We start from the raw sequence: 22,547 nt of genomic DNA, 5'->3' as shown, positions 1-22,547 counted from the left end.
AAAAAAAACCACGGGTAGGTGGTATACAATTATGGATGGACGAGCGACTGCCGACACAGAGGTAGCTACAGCCGTGGACTACCGTACTGTGTCTGCTGCTAATATAGACTGGATGATAATGAGATGAAATCAATATATATATATATATAATATCACTAGTACTGCAGCCGGACAGGTATATATATTTATTATGTAATGACTGATGACGGACCTGCTGGACACTGTCAGCTCAGCAGCACCGCAGACTGCTACAGTAAGCTACTATAGTAGTATGTATAAAGAAAAAAAAAAAAAAAACCACGGGTAGGTGGTATACAATTATGGATGGACGAGCGACTGCCGACACAGAGGTAGCTACAGCCGTGGACTACCATACTGTGTCTGCTGCTAATATAGACTGGATGATAATGAGATGAAATCAATATATATATATATATATATAATATCACTAGTACTGCAGCCGGACAGGTAGATATATTTATTATGTAATGACTGATGACGGACCTGCTGGACACTGTCAGCTCAGCAGCACCGCAGACTGCTACAGTAAGCTACTATAGTAGTATGTATAAAGAAGAAAAAAAAAACCACGGGTAGGTGGTATACAATTATGGATGGACGAGCGACTGCCGACACAGAGGTAGCTACAGCCGTGGACTACCGTACTGTGTCTGCTGCTGATATAGACTGGATGATAATGAGATGAAATCAATATATATATATATAATATCACTAGTACTGCAGCCGGACAGGTATATATATTTATTATGTAATGACTGATGACGGACCTGCTGGACACTGTCAGCTCAGCAGCACCGCAGACTGCTACAGTAAGCTACTATAGTAGTATGTATAAAGAAGAAAGAAAAAAAAAAACACGGGTAGGTGGTATACAATTATGGATGGACGAGCGACTGCCGACACAGAGGTAGCTACAGCCGTGGACTACCGTACTGTGTCTGCTGCTAATATAGACTGGATGATAATAAGATGAAATCAATATATATATATATATATATATAATATCACTAGTACTGCAGCCGGACAGGTATATATATTTATTATGTAATGACTGATGACGGACCTGCTGGACACTGTCAGCTCAGCAGCACCGCAGACTGCTACAGTAAGCTACTATAGTAGTATGTATAAAGAAGAAAGAAAAAAAAAAAACCACGGGTAGGTGGTATACAATTATGGATGGACGAGCGACTGCCGACACAGAGGTAGCTACAGCCGTGGACTACCGTACTGTGTCTGCTGCTAATATAGACTGGATGATAATGAGATGAAATCAATATATATATATATATAATATCACTAGTACTGCAGCCGGACAGGTATATATATTTATTATGTAATGACTGATGACGGACCTGCTGGACACTGTCAGCTCAGCAGCACCGCAGACTGCTACAGTAAGCTACTATAGTAGTATGTATAAAGAAGAAAGAAAAAAAAAAACACGGGTAGGTGGTATACAATTATGGATGGACGAGCGACTGCCGACACAGAGGTAGCTACAGCCGTGGACTACCGTACTGTGTCTGCTGCTAATATAGACTGGATGATAATGAGATTAAATCAATATATATATATATAATATCACTAGTACTGCAGCCGGACAGGTATATATATTTATTATGTAATGACTGATGACGGACCTGCTGGACACTGTCAGCTCAGCAGCACCGCAGACTGCTACAGTAAGCTACTATAGTAGTATGTATAAAGAAGAAAGAAAAAAAAAAACCACGGGTAGGTGGTATACAATTATGGATGGACGAGCGACTGCCGACACAGAGGTAGCTACAGCCGTGGACTACCGTACTGTGTCTGCTGCTAATATAGACTGGATGATAATGAGATGAAATCAATATATATATATATATAATATCACTAGTACTGCAGCCGGACAGGTATATATATTTATTATGTAATGACTGATGACGGACCTGCTGGACACTGTCAGCTCAGCAGCACCGCAGACTGCTACAGTAAGCTACTATAGTAGTATGTATAAAGAAGAAAGAAAAGAAAAAAAACCACGGGTAGGTGGTATACAATATTATGTATATATTATATACAATTATATATATATATATATTAAACTCACTGGTGATTGTTAAACTGGTGGTCAGGTCACTGGTCACACTATCAGCAACTTGCAAGTAGTACTCCAAAGCAGACAATCACAATATATATTATACTGGTGGTCAGTGTGGTCACAATGGCAGTGTGGCACTCTGGCAGCAAAAGTGTGCACTGTACGTTATATGTACTCCTGAGTCTTGCTCTCAGACTCTAACTGCTCCCCACTGTCAGTGTCTCCCCCACAAGTCAGATAATACAGTCACACTATCTACAGTATCACTTCAGCAAGTAACTACTAGTACTCCTCCTAATGCTCCCCAAAATTACTACTGTGTCTCTCTCTACTGTCTCACTCTCTTCTCTATAAACGGAGAGGACGCCAGCCACGTCCTCTCCCTATGAATCTCAATGCACGTGTGAAAATGGCGGCGACGCGCGGCTCCTTATATAGAATCCGAGTCTCGCGAGAATCCGACAGCGGGATGATGACGTTCGGGCGCGCTCGGGTTAACCGAGCAAGGCGGGAAGATCCGAGTCGCTCGGCCCCGTGTAAAAAAAACTGAAGTTCGGGCGGGTTCGGATTCCGAGGAACCGAACCCGCTCATCTCTAGTGTCTTGTGCTGCATCTTGCTGCTGTGGGGTGTTGTGGTAGTATCCTGTCACTGTGCATAGGTCAGCATCATTCCAGTCACAGTGGTATCTGGTATCTATCTAGTGATTACTGCCGTCTAATTCCAGATATATTACTGGCATATAATTCCACACATTAAAAAATGGAGAACAAAAATTTGTATGGTAAAATAGGGAAAGATCAAGATCCACTTCCACCTAATGCTGAAGCTGCTGCCACTAGTCATGGCAGAGACGATGAAATGCCATCAACGCCGTCTGCCAAGGCCGATGCCCAATGTCATAGTAGAGAGCGTGTAAAATCCAAAAAGCACAAGTTCAGTAAAATGATGACCCAAAAATCTAAATTAAAATTGTCTGAGGAGAAGCGTAAACTTGCCAATATGCCATTTACGACACAAAGTGGCAAGGAACGGCTGACGCCCTGGCCTATGTTCATGGCTAGTGGTTCAGCTTCACATGAGGATGGAAGCATTCATCCTCCCGCTAGAAAAATGAAAAGAGTTAAGCTGGCAAGAGCACAGCAAAGAACTGTGCGTTCTTCTAAATCACAAATCCCCAAGGAGAGTCCAAATGTGTCGGTTGCGATGCCTGACCTTCCCAACACTGGACGGGAAGAGGTGGCTCCTTCCACCATTTGCACGCCCCCTGCAAGTGCTGGAAGGAGCACCCACAGTCCAGTTCCTGATATTCAAATTGAAGATGTCACTGTTGAAGTACACCAGGATGAGGATATGGGTGTTGCTGGCGCTGGGGAGGAAATTGACAAGGAGGATTCTGATGGTGAGGTGGTTTGTTTAAGTCATGCACCCGGGTTGACACCTGTTGTCCGTGGGATGAATATGGCCATTGACATGCCTGGTGAAAATACAAAAAAAAATTACCTCTTCGGTGTGGAATTATTTTAACAGAAATGCGGACAACAGGTGTCAAGCCGTGTGTTGCCTTTGTCAAGCTGTAATAAGTAGGGGTAAGGACGTTAACCACCTAGGAACATCCTCCCTTATACGTCACCTGGAGCGCATTCATCAGAAGTCATTGACAGGTTCAGAAACTTTGGGTGACAGCAGAAGCAGTCCACTGACAACTAAATCCCTTCTTCCTCTTGTACCCAAGCTCCTGCAAACCACCCCACCAACTCCCTCAATGTCAATTTCCTCCTTAGACAGGAATGCCAATAGTCCTGCAGGCCATGTCGCTGGCAAGACTGACGAGTCCTCTCCTAACTGGGATTCCTCCGATGGATCCTTGAGTGGAACGCCTACTGCTGCTGGCGCTGCTGTTGTTGCTGCTGGGAGTCGATCGTCATCCCAGAGGGGAAGCCGGCAGACCACTTGTACTGCTTCCAGTAAGCAATTGACTGACCAACAGTCCTTTGCAAGGAAGATGAAATATCACAACAGTCATCCTGTTGCAAAGCGGATAACTCAGGCCTTGACAACTATGTTGGTGTCAGACGTGCATCCGGTATCCACCGTTAGTTCACAGGGACTTAGAGAATTTCTTGAGGTAGTGTGTCCCCGGTACCAAATACAATCTAGGTTCCACTTCTCTAGGCAGGCGATACCGAGAATGTACACAGACGTCAGAAAAAGAGTCACCAGTGTCCTAAAAAATGCAGTTGTACCCAATGTCCACTTAACCACAGACATGTGGACAAGTGGAGCAGGGCAGACTAAGGACTATATGACTGTGACAGCCCCCCTGGGTAGATGTATTGCCTCCCGCAGCAACAACAGCAGTGGCAGCACCAGTAGCAGCATCTCGCAAACGCCAACTCGTTCCTAGGTAGGCTACGCTTTGTATCACCGCTTTCCATAAGAGGCACACAGCTGACAACCTCTTACGGAAACTGAGGAACATCATCGCAGATTGGCTTACCCCAATTGGACTCTCCTGGGGATTTGTGACATCGAACAACGCCACCAATATTGTGCGTGCATTACATGTGGGCAAATTCCAGCACGTCCCATGTTTTGCACATACAATGAATTTGGTGGTGCAGAATTTTTAAAAAAACGACAGGGGCGTGCAAGAGATGCTGTCTGTGGCCAGAAGAATTGCGGGCCACTTTCGGCATTCAGCCACTGCATGCCGAAGACTGGAGCACCAGCAAACACTCCTGAACCTGCCCCGCCATCATCTGAAGCAGGAGGTGGTAACGAGGTGGAATTCAACCCTCTATATGCTTCAGAGGATGGAGGAGCAGCAAAAGGCCATTCAAGCCTATACATCTGCCTACGATATAGGCAAAGGAGGGGGAATGCACCTGACTCAAGTGCAGTGGAGAATGATTTCAACGTTGTGCAAGGTTCTACAACCCTTTGAACTTGCCACACGTGAAGTCAGTTCAGACACTGGCAGCCTAAGTCAAGTCATTCCCCTAATCAGGCTTTTGCAGAAGCAGCTGAAGAGATTGAAGGAGGAGCTAAAACGGAGCGATTCCGCTAGGCATGTGGGACTACATTTTGGCAACCGTGCTCGATCCTAGGTTTAAAGCCTATGTTGTAGCTCTCTTTCCAGCAGACACAAGTCTGCAGATGTTCAAAGACCTGCTGGTGAGACACTTGTCAAGTCAAGCGGAACTTGACCCGCCAACAGCTCCTCCTTCATTTTCTCCCGCCACTGGAGCTGCCAGGAAAAGGATCACATTTTCAAAACCACCCGCTGGCGGTGATGCAGGGCAGTCAGGAGCAAGTGCTGACATTTGGTCCGGACTGAAGGACCTGCCAACGATTACTGACATGTCATCTACTGTCACTGCATATGATTCTGTCACCATTGAAAGAATGGTGGAGGATTATATGAGTGACAGCATCACTGTAGGCATGTCAAAAAGTCCGTACGTGTACTGGCAGGAAAAAGAGGCAATTTGGAGGCCCTTGCACACACTGGCTTTTTTTCCCCTAAGTAGCCCCCCCTTCAGTGTGTACTCCGAAAGACACCTTGTCAGCGATCGGCATAGTAGGTTACTTCCAGAAAATGTGGAGAAGATGATGTTCATCAAAATGAATTATAATACATTCCTCCGTGGAGACATTTACCAGCAATTGCCTCCAGAAAGTACACAGGGACCTGTGATGGTGGATTCCAGTGGAGACAAATTAGTACTCTGTGAGGAGGGGGATGTACACAGTGAAAGGGGTGAGGAATCGGAGGATGAGGAGGAGGTGGACATCTTGCCTCTGCAGAGCCAGTTTGTGCAAGGAGAGATTGATTGCTTCTCTTTTGGTGGGGGCCCAAACCAACCAATCATTTCAGCCACAGTCGTGTGGCAGACCCTGTCGCTGAAATGATGGGTTTGTTAAAGTGTGCATGTCCTGTTTATACAACATAAGGGTGGGTGGGAGGGCCCAAGGACAATTCCATCTTGCACCTCTTTTTTATTTATTATTTGCATCATGTGCTGTTTGGGGACTATTTTTTAAGTGCCATCCTGTCTGACACTGCAGTGCCACTCCTAGATGGGCCAGGTGTTTGTGCCGCCCACTAGGGTCGCTTAGCTTAGTCATCCAGCGACCTCGGTGCAATTTGTAGGACTATAAATAATATTGTGAGGTGTGACGTGTTCAGAATAGACTGGAAATGAGTGGAAATTATGGTTATTGAGGATAATAATACTATGGGATCAAAATTACCCCCAAATTCTATGATTTAAGCTGCTTTTGAGGGGTTTAAAAAAAAAAACACCCGAATCCAAAACGCACCCAAATCCGACAAAAAATCTTAAGGGAGGTTTTGCCAAAATGTGTCCGAATCCAAAACACGACCGCGGAACCGAATCCAAAACCAAAACCCGAAACATGTCCGGTGCACATCTCTTCTTATAACTAGAGATGAGCGCCGGAAATTTTTCGGGTTTTGTGTTTTGGTTTTGGGTTCGGTTCCGCGGCCGTGTTTTGGGTTCGACCGCGTTTTGGCAAAACCTCACCGAATTTTTTTTGTCGGATTCGGGTGTGTTTTGGATTCGGGTGTTTTTTTCAAAAAACCCTAAAAAACAGCTTAAATCATAGAATTTGGGGGTAATTTTGATCCCAAAGTATTATTAACCTCAAAAAACATAATTTACACTCATTTTCAGCCTATTCTGAACACATCACACCTCACAATATTATTTTTAGTCCTAAAATTTGCACCGAGGTCGCTGTGTGAGTAAGATAAGCGACCCTAGTGGCCGACACAAACACCGGGCCCATCTAGGAGTGGCACTGCAGTGTCACGCAGGATGGCCCTTCCAAAAAACCCTCCCCAAACAGCACATGACGCAAAGAAAAAAAGAGGCGCAATGAGGTAGCTGACTGTGTGAGTAAGATTAGCGACCCTAGTGGCCGACACAAACACCGGGCCCATCTAGGAGTGGCACTGCAGTGTCACGCAGGATGGCCCTTCCAAAAAACCCTCCCCAAACAGCACATGACGCAAAGAAAAAAAGAGGCGCAATGAGGTAGCTGACTGTGTGAGTAAGATTAGCGACCCTAGTGGCCGACACAAACACCGGGCCCATCTAGGAGTGGCACTGCAGTGGCACGCAGGATGTCCCTTCCAAAAAACCCTCCCCAAACAGCACATGACGCAAAGAAAAAAAGAGGCTTTTTACTGATATTTGGTGTTTTGGATTTGACATGCTCTGTACTATGACATTGGGCATCGGCCTTGGCAGACGACGTTGCTGGCATTTCATCGTCTCGGCCATGACTAGTGGCAGCAGCTTCAGCACGAGGTGGAAGTGGATCTTGATCTTTCCCTAATTTTGGAACCTCAACTTTTTTGTTCTCCATATTTTATAGGCAGAACTAAAAGGCACCTCAGGTAAACAATGGAGATGGATGGATTGGATACTAGTATACAATTATGGACGGACTGCCACGGTTAGGTGGTATAAAAAAACCACGGTTAGGTGGTATATATTATAATAATAATACAATTATGGATGGACGGACTGCCTGCCGACTGCCGACACAGAGGTAGCCACAGCCGTGAACTACCGCACTGTACACTGGTTGATAAAGAGATAGTAGTATACTCGTAACAACTAGTATGACACTATGACGACGGTATAAAGAATGAAAAAAAAACCACGGTTAGGTGGTATATATTATAATAATAATACAATTATGGATGGACGGACTGCCTGCCGACTGCCGACACAGAGGTAGCCACAGCCGTGAACTACCGCACTGTACACTGGTTGATAAAGAGATAGTAGTATACTCGTAACAACTAGTATGACACTATGACGACGGTATAAAGAATGAAAAAAAAACCACGGTTAGGTGGTATATATTATAATAATAATACAATTATGGATGGACGGACTGCCTGCCGACTGCCGACACAGAGGTAGCCACAGCCGTGAACTACCGCACTGTACACTGGTTGATAAAGAGATAGTAGTATACTCGTAACAATTAGGATGACACTATGACGGTATAAAGAATGAAAAAAAAACCACGGTTAGGTGGTAGGTATATAATAATAAATAATACAATTCTGGTCGGACGGACTGCCTGCCGTGTGCCGACACAGAGGTAGCCACAGCCGTGAACTACCGCACTGTACACTGGTTGATAAAGAGATAGTAGTATACTCGTAACAATTAGGATGACACTATGACGGTATAAAGAATGAAAAAAAAACCACGGTTAGGTGGTAGGTATATAATAATAAATAATACAATTCTGGTCGGACGGACTGCCTGCCGTGTGCCGACACAGAGGTAGCCACAGCCGTGAACTACCGCACTGTACACTGGTTGATAAAGAGATAGTAGTATACTCGTAACAATTAGGATGACACTATGACGGTATAAAGAATGAAAAAAAAACCACGGTTAGGTGGTAGGTATATAATAATAAATAATACAATTCTGGTCGGACGGACTGCCTGCCGTGTGCCGACACAGAGGTAGCCACAGCCGTGAACTACCGCACTGTACACTGGTTGATAAAGAGATAGTAGTATACTCGTAACAATTAGGATGACACTATGACGGTATAAAGAATGAAAAAAAAACCACGGTTAGGTGGTAGGTATATAATAATAAATAATACAATTCTGGTCGGACGGACTGCCTGCCGTGTGCCGACACAGAGGTAGCCACAGCCGTGAACTACCGCACTGTACTGTGTCTGCTGCTAATATAGACTGGTTGATATTTAAAGAGATATTAGTAGTATACAACAATACTATACTGGTGGTCAGGCACTGGTCACCACTCCTGCAGCAAAAGTGTGCACTGTTAATTAATATAATTGTACTCCTGGCTCCTGCTAACAACCTGCAGTGCTCCCCAGTCTCCCCCACAATTAATTATAAGCTTTTAATTTATACATTGATGACTGTGCAGCACACTGGGCTGAGCTGAGTGCACACAGACTGAGTCACACTGTGTGACTGACTGTGCTGTGTATCGTTTTTTTTTTCAGGCAGAGAACGGATATAGCAGAGAGAAGTGAACGGATATTATATTATATTAAATAAAAGTTAACTAGCAACTGCACTGGTCACTGACTGTGGTAAACTAACTCTGTCTGCGACTCTGCACAATCTCTCTCTATCTAATCTATCTATCTCTATTCTAATGGAGAGGACGCCAGACACGTCCTCTCCCTATCAATCTCAATGCACGAGTGAAAATGGCGGCGACGCGCGGCTCCTTATATAGAATCCGAGTCTCGCGATAGAATCCGAGCCTCGCGAGAATCCGACAGCGTCATGATGACGTTCGGGCGCGCTCGGGTTAACCGAGCAAGGCGGGAAGATCCGAGTCGCTCGGACCCGTGGAAAAAAAAGTGAAGTTCGTGCGGGTTCGGATTCAAAGAAACCGAACCCGCTCATCTCTACTTATAACCCTGTTAAATAATTGCATTTAGAACAGTGATCATTTAAAACTGACACATACTGTATATGGCAAAAGCATTTCTAACCTCTGCACTCAGGAGCATCCGGACTCCATTCTCCTTTTTCATTACAGGCCAGAGACTGTTCACCTATAAGTGATGAGGTTCCATTGCAAGTATATGTCACAGAGTCAAGATACGTATAATAGTCTTTTACCGGATAGAAAAATCCCTTTGTAATAGTAGGAGGAGAGGGACAGGATACAACTGAAAGAGAACAAATACAAATATTACACTCTAGATCCAGCCTGTGGCAAATAATCAAAAGTGTATTAAACATGACACCCGCACATATGAAAAAACAGTCCTAAATCATACCTCCACCACTGAGAGCAGCCAAGTCGGGACTACTGCAAGCTAAAGGCGGGCATGGCCACAGTAAACAGGGGCGTGGCTTTGCTGGAATGGCACGATTGTGAGCCACGCCCAGTGCCGTTTCTTGCGGCGGGCGAGCCGTGCAACCGCACGGGGCGCCCGCCGCGGCACTTCTTCATACTTTGAAACCCCCTTCTCCCTCCTCCCGAGTGCCCAGCTCGGGGGGCGGGGTTTCGCAGAATGACGCGATTGCGTCGTGACGTCACGACGCAAACGCGTCATTCCGCGAAACCCCGCCCCCCGAGCTGGACACTCGGGAGGAGGGAGAAGGGGGAGCCGCGCAGACGAGGAGGGAGAGGCGGCTGAAGAGCGGCGAGAACCGCTACAAATGTAAGTCAGCCCCTCTCCCTCTCTCTCCCTTTCTCCCTACCCACCACCTGCAGTAATGTGTAAAATGGGGACCTGTCTGCCTTAATGTGTAAAATGGGGACCTGTCTGCCTTAATGTGTAAAATGGGGACCTGTCTGCCTTAATGTGTAAAATGGGGACACCTGTCTGCCGCAGTGTGTAAAATGGGGACACTTGCCTGCGTACTGTGTAAAATGGGGGCACGTGTCTGCCGCAGTGTGTAAAATGGGGACACTTGCCTGCGTACTGTGTAAAATGGGGGCACGTGTCTGCCGCAGTGTGTAAAATGGGGACACTTGCCTGCGTACTGTGTAAAATGGGGGCACGTGTCTGCCGCAATGTGTAAAATGGGGACACCTGTCTGCCGCAATGTGTAAAATGGGGACACCTGTCTGCCGCAATGTGTAAAATGGGGACCTGTCTGCCTTAATGTGTAAAATGGGGACCTGTCTGCCTTAATGTGTAAAATGGGGACCTGTCTGCCTTAATGTGTAAAATGGGGACACCTGTCTGCCGCAGTGTGTAAAATGGGGACACTTGCCTGCGTACTGTGTAAAATGGGGGCACGTGTCTGCCGCAGTGTGTAAAATGGGGACACTTGCCTGCGTACTGTGTAAAATGGGGGCACGTGTCTGCCGCAGTGTGTAAAATGGGGACACTTGCCTGCGTACTGTGTAAAATGGGAGCACGTGTCTGCCGCAATGTGTAAAATGGGGACACCTGTCTGCCGCAATGTGTAAAATGGGGACACCTGTCTGCCGCAATGTGTAAAATGGGGACACTTGCCTGTCGTACTGTGTAAAATGAGGACACTTTTTCCTGCCGCAATGTGTAAAATGAGGACACTTTTTCCTGCCGCAATGTGTAAAATGCGGACACTTGCCTGTCGTACTGTGTAAAATGGGGACACTTTTTCCTGCCGCAATGTGTAAAATGGGGGCACGTGTCTGTCGTACTGTGTAAAATGGGGACACTTGCCTGCCGTGCTGTGTAAAATGGGGTAGTGTGCCTGCTGTAATGTGTAAAATGAGGACTTTTTTTTTTTAATATCCTGTGGTGGCCGTGTTGATGAGATCAGATGAGGCCACGCCTATCTTAACAAAGCCACGCCCATTTTAATGAGGTCACGCCCCCTTACCGGGAGCGCGCGCGCCTTCGGCGCGCGCATGCTTTTCCTCTTTATATCTATGGGGGGGGGGGGGGGGGCGCATTTTTAAATCTCGCACTGGGAGCCAAATTGGCTAGAAACGGCCCTGGCCACGCCTCCCATTTTTATCATTGTGGGGGCATGTCCAGCGCTCTCTGCATGCCCCCAGCTCCTCTGTCTCTTGTGAATAGACGCTGTGCACATGTGCATGCCGCATAGCGTCTATTCACTGCTGCTCTGCTAAGCAAGCGTCGAGTGACAGGAAGCCTCCCATCTTCCCCACTACAGGATACTGCAGTCCGCAGGGACTGGGCCACGAAAAATGGGGACAATTCGGAAGTATGCTTCATAAAGGATTTGTCTCTTAAACTTTAATAGCATCTACAGGTACTGTATAATCTACAGCACAGGTTCTCAAACTCGGTCCTCAGGACCCCACACGGTTCATGTTTTGCAGATCTCTTCATAGAATCACACGTGACATAATTAGCTCCACCTGTAGGCCTTTTAAAATGTGTCAGTGAGTAATTAATACACCTGTCCACTTGCTGGGTTACCTGCAAAACATGTACTGTGGGGGGCGTGGCCTAGCTGCTGCTGTGAGTGGAAGTGTCTCAGCAGAGCTCCAGGATTTCGGGCACTTCTCTCCCTCCCTGCACATCCATCTCTGCTCCTTTCAGCCTGGTGCCCTCTCCCCCATTCCTCCTGCTTTGCGCTGGCCAGTTGGTGAGGTCCGTGGAATCGGGGAGCACTCCTGGAGGCTCCTGCAGATTGCGGCCTACCTTCTGCCCTGAAGCCGGGGACTAAATTTTCAAGCCTACCCGGGCCGGACTTCCGGGACCCGGGAAAACGGGACGTGGCTCCGCCGGACGGCTCCTACCTCTCCCTGCAGGCTCCTGGAGGGTCTCTGGGGGCAGAGGCTGAGGACCCGTGGGCCCTTGTGCTTTTACTCCTGTGTGCCTGGGATCCACCTCTGTCTCCAGCTGGGAAGGAGACATTCACAGCCAGCGCCTATTTTGGATTCTTCAGTCTGTGCATCTCCGCAGTTCTGTCCCCTTCTGAGGCTGAAACTGAACCCTGAGCTGGACCAGGACCAGTGATATCCGCCTGGGGCTCTCCTCCAGCTTTTTCTACTACATCTCCCTTGGGGTGTATATTCCATTATGTGGTAGTGCTGCCAATTCCTGCTGGAATCCCCTGTTGTGCCTCTCTCATATTTGTTGTTTCTCCCCGACCCTGCAAAGATCTCCTGCATGTAATAATGTTTGAATAGGAATGTGATGTGCTCTGTCCTCTCTACGCCTCCACCCGGGGTTCTCATGCATACATAGTAGCTTCTGTTTGGAACCAGCATACTACTCTGCCTCCAGGGCCTGTGACGCATTGGCCTTCCAGTTTCACTCGTCTACTCCTTCTACTGCAGCCTTCTAATGATGCCCCCTAAAAAAATTAAGGACGTACTCCCTCCCCCGGTGGCTTTCTCTAATCAAAAAGGGGCTCGTATCTCCTCGTCTCCTGCCGAGAGCTCCATCCCATTGAGCCAACCTGACCATCCTAAGGAGAGTTCTGGCCATTCCTTATCGGTCCCTGGGGTGGACTCTAATTCTACGGATCCTCTCACTGTCAAGAATCTGTGTCAAGTCCTTGCGGCTTTTAAATCTGAGCTCACTCAAGACCTCTCTCTGGCTATCCGTGAAGTTAAAGTGGAGCTAACTGCTTTAGGTGATCGCACAGACCATCTTGAACGTAAAATAATGACCTTATTTCGGCCCATGACCGACAACAAGCTGAGATGGAGACGTATAAAGACAAACTGGCGGATATAGAGGACAGGTCGCGGAGAAATCATATTAAAATCCGAGGTATCCCAGACTCTGTGGCCATTTTGGAACTTCTGGACTATGCTATGTCCCTCTTCCGCAAACTGCTACCTTGGGCGGATGACAGAGACCTTCTCATCGATCGCATTAACCGGCTTCCGAAACCACGGTCGTTTTTCGCCTCATACACTCGGGATACCCTCCTCCGTGTTCACTTCTTCACGACCAAGGAACGGATAATGCAAGCTGCCAGATCTGCGTCTGATTCGGATACGCTTGGAGGCATACAAATATTTCCTGACTTCTCGGCACTGACCATCTCTAAACGTAGAGCTCTGGCTCCTATCACGGAGGCACTACGTTCTCATGACATTAGATACAGATGGGGCTTCCCAGTGAAATTGGTGATTTCCCATGAGAATTCCTCCTACGTAGTTGCCACTTGCCACTCTGGACGCTGGGGTTAAGCTGCTTAATGACTGGGATGTTTCGGTCAAAGTGCCCTCTACATTGAAACCTTGCCTGCCACTTACTCGTGACTGGTCTGCGACCTGACTGAGTATTCAATGTTCCAATTAATGTAGTTCCTGCCTGATCTTCATGTTTGGTTGGGGACTCCATCCCCCATATAATGCATACCGGATACGTGAGTTTATCTGTTATATATGTGTATGCTTTTGGTTCCTTCATTTGCTGTTTATATTACTATGTGTACCTGCATTTTCCTCTGATTCTATCTCTTATCTTTCTTTTTCTTCTTACTGTACACATGAGGGTATCTCACTAGTCACTTACATTATTTGTTGATGTGCTTGTCGGTACCCTTATTGGTACTTGTAGTTTGGCTATACGTTATTGCTCCAGGTATACATGTGCCTTTTGTACCCCGGGTGGTGATACTACCGCCATCTCCCCATACTTTTTCTACTGCATACCTTTCCCCTGCAGTAGCAATGCGGTCCCGATATAATGGTCCCTTTTGGTTTTTCCTGCCTGTCCTGGTTTTTTCCCTAGTTTGTCGTCCCCCCCCCCCCCCCCCCCCAATTTGGGATGTCAGCTGTTTTTTGCTTTTTCTACATTTTAAATGGTACGCATATATTCATTGAATGTTAAAGGGTTGAACTCCCCCAATAAACGCAGGCTAGCCTTGAACACTTTTCATAAACACAGAGCTGACATAGTTGCCTTGCAGGAAACGCATTTTTCGTCAGCAGGTCCCCCGGCTCTGAGAGACCGGAGATACCCAGTTGGCTTTTTTGCAAATGGCCCCTTCAAGCGCAATGGAGTGGCTGTTCTTTTTCGGAGCTCTGTTTCGTTTGAACTGCTGTCCCAGATAGCTGACAAGAATGGACGTTTCCTCATTCTAATTGGAAAATTGGAGGATAAGATGGTTACGATTGTATCTCTCTACGCTCTCAATTCTAACCAAGACCCCTTCCTTAAAAAAGTTTGCTCGTTTATTACGAGGGTTCGTCAGGGTGCCCTGCTTATGTTGGGCGACTATAATTTAGTGCTTGATCCTAAATTAGATAGATCTCCTCGGTCTTCTTCCCAGATGTCTGCGGCGTCGGCTGGCCCGTCACTAGCCTTCCATAATTTGCTGGCAGAATATGACCTGTATGACTTGAAGAGAGTTCAGAACCCAACTTCCAGAGATTATATGTATTTCTCTCCAGTGCACAATTCCTACTCTGGCATAGATCTTATTCTTTGCGATAAGTGGACTTTGCGGCACTCAGCACAGGTGGATGTTCGGCCTATTTCCTGGTCAGATCATGCTCCTCTCCTATGGTCTTGGAATATTTGCCACCAATTTACCCCCCCTCGGCCGTGGCGCCTATCTGCCCACCTGCTGTCGGACCCTATATCTAAAAAAGCGATTGATGATTGCATCTCCTTCTATATGGAAACTAATTCCCCCTCAGATACTTCTATCACGACTTTCTGGTGTGCCCTTAAGGCAGTTGTGCGAGGCACTGCAATCCAAGCTGGTGCTAGACTCAAACGACAAGCTATCCAACAACAAGAAGACTTGGTATCTAAACTTAAGGAGGTTGAAGATAGAAATAAGCTCCACCCCTCTAGGGCCCTACGTAGGGAATTAAAGGATATCCGAGGCCAACTTCAGAAACTCCTTATGAGACGGACCCAGTTTGCTTTTAATAGGTTGAGACAGAAATTTTACCTGACTGGTAATAGACCGGGTAAAATGCTGGCTCGCAAGCTCCGTGCTCTCCAGGCTCGTAACAGGATTAGACATCTGATTTATCAGGGTGGTAAAGTGTCCAATCCATATGACATAGCGAATCAATTCGCTAGATATTATACCAAGCTGTACAACCTTTCTTCTGATCCCCTTACTTTTCAACCCACTCCTGATTCTATACAATCCTTCCTAGCCGACGTCAAACTCCCCTCCCTTTCTGCGGAACAGCTCGAGACATTAAATGCCCTGTGGACCCCCTCCGAGGTAATTCAAGTAATGAAATCACTCCCGCATAATAAAGCCCCCGTTCCATATGGCTACATAAATGAATTTTATGTTTCTCTCTGTGATCTACTATCGCCCACCCTGACCTCCTTGTATAATTCAATCTCCTCTCTGGGTGCTTTCCCTACAGAAATGCTGGAGGCTTAAATTATCACTATACCCAAGCCAGGTAAAAACCCAGCGCATTGTCAAAATTATAGGCCCATTGCACTATTGAACGGCGATATTACAATTTTTGCCAAACTTGTCACTTTCCGTTTAAATGTCTTTCTGCCATCTCTCATTGCCTACAACCAAGTTGGGTTTGTGCCTGGTAGACAGGCGTCTGACAATACCCGTAGGGTTTTTGATTTGATTGATATCGTTCCCTCTAACACTGGCCTTCTCCTGCTCTCTTTAGATGCAGAGAAGGCGTTTGATAGACTGAACTGGCAATATATGTCCTCGGTTCTAGACAAGTTTGGTTTTAGTGGTCATATTCTTTCTTTGGTTTTATCTCTATATAGCTCCCCCTCTGCACAGGTATTTAGTAACGGTTTCCTCTCCGATACATTTCCTATTACGAATGGAACCAGACAGGGTTGCCCTCTATCACCCTTAATATTTACATTGGGCATAGAACCCCTTGCTGAGAAGATTAGGATGGGGGGCTTCCCGGGGGTGACTATTGGCACTACTACTCACAAGTTGTGCCTCTTCGCGGACGACGTCCTTCTGTTTGTCACGGACCCGCTATCCTCCCTTTCTTGTTTGCATGCTATCTTGGGACAGTATAGTGAAGCTTCCTTTTATAAAACTAATACGACAAAGACAGATGCTCTCCCCATTAATATCCCTGCTCCCATAGTGTCCACCCTTCAATCACAATATCCATATAACTGGAGTTCGGCTTCAATTCAGTATTTGGGGATCCAAATTCCACCTTCTACGGCCTCTGTTTTTGATGTTAACTTACCTCCACTCATTAATAGTTTTTTAGACCTGACTAAGTCCTGGCTATCTTATGCTATTTCGTGGATTGGCCGCCTAGCAGCCTTCAAAATGACTCTCTTACCTAAACTCATGTACTTATACCGAACCATACCTTTTCTTTTCCCTAAAACGTACCTTGATAGATGTAGTGCTATAATGCTACGCTATGTCTGGAAGGCACGGCCACCCCGATTGGCTCGGTCCAAAATGATTCTTCCTCATAGAAAGGGAGGGCTAGATATGCCCGATCTGATCCTTTACCAGGAGGCATGTGTGCTGGCCCAGTTTAAATAATGGTTGAGTGGGGCGCCTGTAGTGGGATGGGTATCTCTTGAACGTACTGGGAGTTTGGACCTTCCCTTAGAAGACCCTTTTAAGATACACCCAAACTCTAGACCCCGCTTATACCCCTTTTCCACTAGCTTTTTTAAACACGGGTAAATGCGCGGGGGCGCGCATTTACCCGTGTTTTTCCCTAGTGGAAACGGGTCCCCCGACAAATTCCCGGATCAAGTGATCCAGGAATCCTACCCTGGTAGCTAGCCGGGTTGAACACGTGTTCAACTCGGCTAGCTGTCTAGTGTGAACGGGAGCCGCGTCGAGGCGACACGGCTCCCATTCACAGTGCATGTGATCTCCCAGCGCCGCCCCTGCCGAGTCACTAGCGCGCAGTGCCAGATTAAGGTCCACATAGGCCTGGAGCTGAAATTTACAAAGGGCCTATTATATGGGGCCACCGAGGGTGTGACTAGTGATGTGGGGGGGGGGGGGGCAAGACCAGTAGCACCCATTACTGTACTCACAGCAGCACCCATTACTATACTCACACAGCTGCGCCTGTTACTCATATGGTGGCCAATCCTGGGGTCGGGATCGGCAGTATCCTGGGATTTTGGCCTAAAATGGGGCTTACAATCCTGGTATTTGGGCCAACGCTTTTTTTTTTTTAATGCCAGGCAGCGTCTGAGCCAATTCAGCACATGGCTCAGATGCTGCTCGGTTCCCCCTGCCCCTGGCAGTGCGGCTGTGTGCACTGCGCAGCGTGACATGGTGTTAGAGGTCACGCTGTGCAGCACAGCATAAACCTCGCCGCCGGCCTGGAATGCCCGAACCCGCCCATACTCACTGCCTGCTGGAGCCGCCGCCTGCTGCCCGGACCTGCCGATAGCACAGCCGCCTGCCACATGGACCTGCCAACAGCACCGCCGACATCTGGACCTGAGGAGGGTATTTTTTTAAAATTTTTTTTAACCCTAGTTAGTCCCGAGTATTAGGACCATCAGCATTATATAAACCATATAAACTAAATAATATCGTGTTTTTAATTTTTATGCTTTATAACCTAATAAATTGGAGTATACCAGAATTTAAAAGTAAACTGCATATGTGATATTATTTGTTTAGGAGTGAGCGCTGACAGTTAAATACGCTAAGCATCCAATTTCTCCTCAGCTGCTACTCATATAACAAATAGGTGTTAACGCAGCCCTCCCAAACATAGCATATACACACAGACCCCATCATATAAAGTACACACACCCCCACATATACACACATAGTACACACTACACACACAAAGTACACCCCCCCACATATAAACACATAAAGTACACACACACACACACACACACACACACACACACACACACACACACACACACACACACACACACACCACAACATATACACAAACACACACAGTACACACCAGTGGTCGAAGTGGAAATTTTGAAGTGGGGATATGGAAAAGTCAAGGATGCAATTATGCGCGCGCCTTCGCTCCAGAAAAGGGGCGTGGTCACCCAAAAGGGGGCATGTCCAGTGTAGTAGAACCCCTTATACTATCTAGTACTGGTGCCCCTTTTACCTTATAGCACACGGTACGAGCCAAAACTCACATTATAGCACACGGTACGAGCTTAAGTTCACATTACAGCACACGGTACGAGCAGAAATTCACATTACAGCACATGGTACGAGCAGAAATTCACATTATAGCACATGGTATGAGCCGAAATTCACACTATAGCAAACGGTATGAGACGAAATTCACATTACAGCACACGGTACGAGCTGAAATTCACATTATAGCACACGGTATGAGCCGAAATTCACATTATAGCACACGGTACAAGCCGAAATTCACATTATAGCACACGATACGAGCCGAAATTCACATTATAGCACATGGTACGAGCCGAAATTCACATTATAGCACATGGTACGAGCTGAAATTCACATTATAGCACACTGAATAGGCCAAAATTCACATTAAACCACAATGAATAAGCCGAAATTCATATTATAGCACAATGAATAAGCCGAAATTCACATTATAGCACACGGTATGAGCCAAAATTCACATTATAGCACACGGTATGAGCCAAAATTCACATTTTAGCACACGGTACGAGACAAAATTCACATTACAGCACACGGTATGAGCAGAAATTCACATAGCACACGGTATGAGTCGAAATTCACATTATAGCACACGGTATGAGCCAAAATTCACATTATAGCACACGGTACGAGACGAAATTCACATTACAGCACATGGTATGAGCAGAAATTCACATTATAGCACATGGTATGAGTCGAAATTCACATTATAGCACACGGTACGAGACGAAATTCACATTATAGCACAATGAATAAGCCGAATTTCACATTATAGCACATGGTACGAGCCGAAATTCACATTATAGAACACTGAATAAGCCGAAATTCACATTATAGCACACGGTACGAGCCGAAATTCACATTATAGAACACTGAATAAGCGAAATTCACATTATAGCACACAGTAGTGCACCTAATACACATTGCACCAGGTAGAACCTCCTATACACACTGCGACAGGTAGAGCACGTTATACATATTGCGCCAGATAGAGCACGTTATACACATTGCACCAGGCAGAGCACTGAGGCACACTGCACCAGGTAGAGAGCACTGAGACACACTGCACCAGGTAGAGAGCACTGAGGCACACTGCACCAGGTAGAGAGCACTGAGGCACACTGCACCAGGTAGAGAGCACTGGGAGGAAGGGGAGGACAGGCACAGGGCAGATGCAGAGCAGCACTCACCATTGCGGAGGAGGGCGCTGTGCCGGATCTGCAGGGCCAGTCTCTTGATGCTGACGGCGGAGCACAGGTCAGCGCGCAGCGCCGTGGTGAGGCAGAATCAAACCATGCCGGAGGACTGGCAGGAGACACCGCAGGATCTGATTGGCTGCTCCTCCCGGCTGCATGCTGACCCTGTCTCCGCCTTCAGCTGAGAGCTATCAGCGCGGCGGGGGGAGGAGTAACAGTGCTGCCGGGGGGAAGTGACAGCGCGGCGGAGGGAGAAGGCAGTCCTTTGGTGATTAGCAGGGCGCATTCTGTCACTCAGAAAAGGGGCAAGGCGCAGCTCCCTGCGAAAGAAGCTTAACATGAACACTTTAATTTAATAAAAAAATATACCACTCCATTTCGACCACTGGTACACACTATATACACACCCACCACCATCACATATACACAAACACACCCACCCACCACCACATATACTAGTGATGAGCGCCGGAAATTTTTCGGGTTTTGTGTTTTGGTTTTGGGTTCGGTTCCGCGGCCGTGTTTTGGGTTCGACCGCGTTTTGGCAAAACCTCACCGGGTTTTTTTTGTCGGATTCGGGTGTGTTTTGGATTCGGGTGTTTTTTTCAAAAAACACTAAAAAACAGCTTAAATCATAGAATTTGGGGGTAATTTTAATCCCAAAGTATTATTAACCTCAAAAAACATAATTTCCACTCATTTTCAGCCTATTCTGAACACCTCACACCTCACAATATTATTTTTAGTCCTAAAATTTGCACCGAGGTCGCTGTGTGAGTAAGATAAGCGACCCTAGTGGCCGACACAAACACCGTGCCCATCTAGGAGTGGCACTGCAGTGTCACGCAGGATGTCCCTTCCAAAAAACCCTCCCCAAACAGCACATGACGCAAAGAAAAAAAGAGGCACAATGAGGTAGCTGACTGTGTGTGTGAGAAAGATAAGCGACCCTAGTGGCCGACACAAACACCGTGCCCATCTAGGAGTGGCACTGCAGTGTCACGCAGGATGTCCCTTCCAAAAAACCCTCCCCAAACAGCACATGACGCAAAGAAAAAAAGAGGCGCAATGAGGTAGCTGACTGTGTGAGAAAGATAAGCGACCCTAGTGGCCGACACAAACACCGGGCCCATCTAGGAGTGGCACTGCAGTGTCACGCAGGATGTCCCTTCCAAAAAACCCTCCCCAAACAGCACATGACGCAAAGAAAAAAAGAGGCACAATGAGGTAGCTGACTGTGTGTGTGAGAAAGATAAGCGACCCTAGTGGCCGACACAAACACCGGGCCCATCTAGGAGTGGCACTGCAGTGTCACGCAGGATGTCCCTTCCAAAAAACCCTCCCCAAACAGCACATGACGCAAAGAAAAAAAGAGGCGCAATGAGGTAGCTGACTGTGTGAGAAAGATAAGCGACCCTAATGGCCGACACAAACACCGGGCCCATCTAGGAGTGGCACTGCAGTGTCACGCAGGATGTCCCTTCCAAAAAACCCTCCCCAAACAGCACATGACGCAAAGAAAAATAAAAGAAAAAAGAGGTGCAAGATGGAATTGTCCTTGGGCCCTTCCCACCCACCCTTATGTTGTAACTATAAACAAAACAGGACATGCACACTTTAACCAACCCATCATTTCAGTGACAGGGTCTGCCACACGACTGTGACTGAAATGACGGGTTGGTTTGGACCCCCACCCAAAAAGAAGCAATTAATCTCTCCTTGCACAAACTGGCTCTACAGAGGCAAGATGTCCACCTCATCATCATCCTCCGATATATCACCGTGTACATCCCCCTCCTCACAGATTATCAATTCGTCCCCACTGGAATCCACCATGTCAGCTCCCTGTGTACTTTGTGGAGGCAATTGCTGCTGGTCAATGTCTCCGCGGAGGAATTGATTATAATTCATTTTAATGAACATCATCTTCTCCACATTTTCTGGATGTAACCTCGTACGCCGATTGCTGACAAGGTGAGCGGCGGCACTAAACACTCTTTCGGAGTACACACTTGTGGGAGGGCAACTTAGGTAGAATAAAGCCAGTTTGTGCAAGGGCCTCCAAATTGCCTCTTTTTCCTGCCAGTATAAGTACGGACTGTGTGACGTGCCTACTTGGATGCGGTCACTCATATAATCCTCCACCATTCTTTCAATGGGGAGAGAATCATACGCAGTGCCAGTAGACGACATGTCCGTATCCGTAATCGTTGTCAGGTCCTTCAGTCCGGACCAGATGTCAGCATCAGCAGTCGCTCCAGACTGCCCTGCATCACCGCCAGCGGGTGGGCTCGGAATTCTGAGCCTTTTCCTCGCACCCCCAGTTGCGGGAGAATGTGAAGGAGGAGATGTTGACAGGTCGCGTTCCGCTTGACTTGACAATTTTCTCACCAGCAGGTCTTTTAAACCCAGCAGACTTGTGTGCGCCGGAAAGAGAGATCCAAGGTAGGTTTTAAATCTAGGATCGAGCACGGTGGCCAAAATGTAGTGCTCTGATTTCAACAGATTGACCACCCGTGAATCCTTGTTAAGCGAATTAAGGGCTCCATCCACAAGTCCCACATGCCTAGCGGAATCGCTCTGTCTTAGCTCCTCCTTCAATGTCTCCAGCTTCTTCTGCAAAAGCCTGATGAGGGGAATGACCTGACTCAGGCTGGCAGTGTCTGAACTGAC

The 22,547-nt window shown here is 47.0% G+C and overlaps 1 protein-coding gene across 7 annotated transcripts in view; it reads right to left on the bottom strand.

The window, feature by feature from the left end:
• Positions 1-22,547, bottom strand: part of LOC135045518 (complement receptor type 1-like) — a 537,897-nt gene that overhangs the window by 79,474 nt on the left and 435,876 nt on the right. For 6 of the 7 annotated variants that reach the window (XM_063955306.1, XM_063955305.1, XM_063955308.1 and 3 more), the window contains one exon: positions 9,651-9,830. The exons of the other annotated variant lie outside the window; for it this stretch is intronic. In XM_063955306.1, the coding sequence (XP_063811376.1) occupies positions 9,651-9,830 (180 nt within the window). The remainder of the gene's footprint in view (positions 1-9,650; positions 9,831-22,547) is intronic. 7 annotated transcript variants of the gene reach the window in all.

This window comes from Pseudophryne corroboree, chromosome 2 (assembly GCF_028390025.1).
Source record: "Pseudophryne corroboree isolate aPseCor3 chromosome 2, aPseCor3.hap2, whole genome shotgun sequence".
Taxonomy (NCBI): Eukaryota; Metazoa; Chordata; class Amphibia; order Anura; family Myobatrachidae; genus Pseudophryne; species Pseudophryne corroboree.
The sequence above is the reverse complement of the archived record's forward strand: the minus strand, read 5'-3'. Positions and strand labels throughout refer to the sequence as shown.